At 45.5% G+C, this 2,500-nt stretch overlaps 1 protein-coding gene across 1 annotated transcript in view; it reads left to right on the top strand.

The window, feature by feature from the left end:
* The window catches only part of nfia (nuclear factor I/A), a gene marked incomplete at both ends in the record, with an annotated part of 33,647 nt that overhangs the window by 26,503 nt on the left and 4,644 nt on the right, over positions 1–2,500 (top strand). Inside the window, 3 exons of the mRNA XM_080506359.1 lie at positions 1–7; positions 189–239; positions 660–833. The exon at positions 1–7 is cut by the window's left edge and continues 133 nt beyond it. Of these exons, the coding sequence (XP_080362485.1) occupies positions 1–7; positions 189–239; positions 660–833 (232 nt within the window). The remainder of the gene's footprint in view (positions 8–188; positions 240–659; positions 834–2,500) is intronic.

Below are 2,500 nucleotides of genomic sequence, written 5' to 3'. Positions count from 1 at the left end.
GAGGCAGGTGAGTGGTGACGTCGTCGTCGTCGCCGTCGCCGCGGCAACGAGAGCAGCGCAAAGCAGAGCTAGCCCCGCCCACCGCCCGCTGATTAACCAACTGACCATGCCCAACTCATTACAATCTCTCTCTCTCTCTCTCTCTCTCTCTCTCTCTCTCTCTCGCCCCCTCTCGCTCTCCCTCTTAGCGGGATATAAGCTCCGCGGCTCTCTAGCTAGCTCCTTCATCTCCAGACAAGGTAAACACTGCACGGTGTCTGTCTGTGGCCCCGCCCCCTCTGCTGGCCCCGCCCCCTCTGCTGGCCCCACCTCCGGCTGTAACCCCGCCCCCTCCAGTCACAAGTCCTCTCCCAGGCGTCCAATCAGCACATCCCTGATTGTCAAAAATTCAAAATTCGAAAATTTTACGTGAAACTTTTTGTTTTGTTTTAACGTGAATTTAAAAAAAAAAAAAAAAAAATTACGAAAGTATTTTGAAATTTACCTGAAAATTTGACGTAGCTTAGTTTCTTCTCATACGCTGAGACACATTTTTGAAAGTGAAGTTTGGCCGCCGCCCCCTGCTGATTGGACTCCGCCCCCCCGCTCCCTGCATCATTAACACTGTAACCAATAGCAACCTTCCTCTTCATCCTCCTCATCATCATGGTTCTCGGCAGGAATGCCTCCACCCGCCGCCGCCGCCGCCGCCGGTGGCGCTCTGAAGAGGTCATCGGGCTTCTGCGGCGCCGCGCCTCCTCTGAGCGCCGCCTCTTCCTCCTCTTCCTCTTCCTCTTCCTCCTCTTCCTCTTCCTCCCCCCGAACGGCTTTCATACATCACCACCGGCCTCGAGGTGAGGTCACTGGTCACTTTAGCCGTTAGCATTGGCGGGTCGACGCCAGCGCCTCTCGGTCACTCATAGTTAGCATTAGCATTAGCCTTAGCTTTAGGAGGTTTTAGGGACAAACTAAAATTTGATGAAAAACTTTCAAAACATTTTGGTGAAATATATCAAATAAAAAGAAAAAGAAAAAAATACAGTCGATAAATAAATATTATTAGTTTGAGCGTGTGTGTGTGTGTGTGTGTGTGTGTGTGTGTGTGTGTGTGTGTGCCGGCGGTTAGCGGAGAGCAGAGAGAGCCATCCATTTAATCACACACACACACACACACACACACACTGTGATAAATCACTTTAAGTGAATTAGCGCTAACTCTCCACAGAGCTTCTCCGCGCTGCTAACAAGGCTAATGCTGCTAATGCGGCTAACAAGGCTAATGCGGCTAACAAGGCTAATGCGGCTAACAAGGCTAATGCTGCTAACGAGCTGTCTGAGCAGATTTGACCAATTGCATCGGAGGCTGGCGGAAGGAAAAGAGGAAAACAAAGGAGGAAGGCGTGAAGAAACGTTAGGAAATGAGGAAGTAAATGAGGAAACAGGAAGTAAGAGAAAGTAAAGAAACAAAGTGAGGAAGTGAAAGGAGGAAGGATGTGAAGAAAGGAAGTCATAAAGGAAATGATGGAAGTAAATCAGAAAATCAAAATAAAGTAAATAAGGATCAAGAAATCAAGTAAAAAAGGAAAGTGAGGAAGTAAATGAGGAAACAGGAAGTGAGATAAATGAAGCAAATGAGGAAGTGAATCAGGAAATGAAATAAAATGTAGGAAAAGAAGCAAAGAAGTGAGGAAGTGAATGAGGAACTATACCAGGAAATGAAATAAAGTAGGGAACTGAAACAGGAAGTAAGAATGTACATCAGGAAATGAAGCAAATAAGGAAGTAGGAAAATAAGTTATGAAGCAAATCAAGAAGTGTGGAACCGGAAGAGGAGGCGTGGAAGTAAATCTGGAAACGAGGATATATATATTTCAGTGAGAGGGTGAATCAGAAGTGAAGCAGGAAGTGAAGCAGGAAGTGAAGTGTTTAAGTGAGGAAGTGAAGTGTTTAAGTGAGAGAATGAATCAGAAGTGAGGAAGTGAAGCAGGAAGTGAAGTGTTTAAGTGAGGAAGTGAAGCAGGAAGTGAAGCAGGAAGTGTTTCAGTGAGAGAATGAATCAGAAGTGAGGAAGTGAAGCAGGAAGTGTTTCAGTGAGAGAATGAATCAGAAGTGAGGAAGTGAAGCAGGAAGTGAAGCAGAAATTAAGCAGGAAGTGAAGTGTTTAAGTGAGGAAGTGAAGTGTTTAAGTGAGGAAGTGAAGTGTTTAAGTGAGGACGTGAAGCAGGAAGTGAAGTGTTTAAGTGAGGAAGTGAAGTGTTTAAGTGAGGACGTGAAGCAGGAAGTGAAGTGTTTAAGTGAGGACGTGAAGTGTTTAAGTGAGGAAGTGAAGCAGGAAGTGAATTGTTTAAGTGAGGAAGTGAAGCAGGAAGTGAAGTGTTTAAGTGAGGAAGTGAAGCAGGAAGTGAAGTGTTTAAGTGAGGAAGTGAAGCAGGAAGTGAAGTGTTTAAGTGAGGAAGTGAAGCAGGAAGTGAAGTGTTTAAGTGAGGAAGTGAAGCAGGAAGTGAAGTGTTTAAGTGAGGAA

This window comes from Blennius ocellaris, assembly GCF_963422515.1.
Source record: "Blennius ocellaris genome assembly, chromosome: 12".
Taxonomy (NCBI): domain Eukaryota; kingdom Metazoa; phylum Chordata; class Actinopteri; order Blenniiformes; family Blenniidae; genus Blennius; species Blennius ocellaris.
Note: the sequence above shows the minus strand (reverse complement) of the source record. Positions and strands in the feature narration are given on the sequence as shown.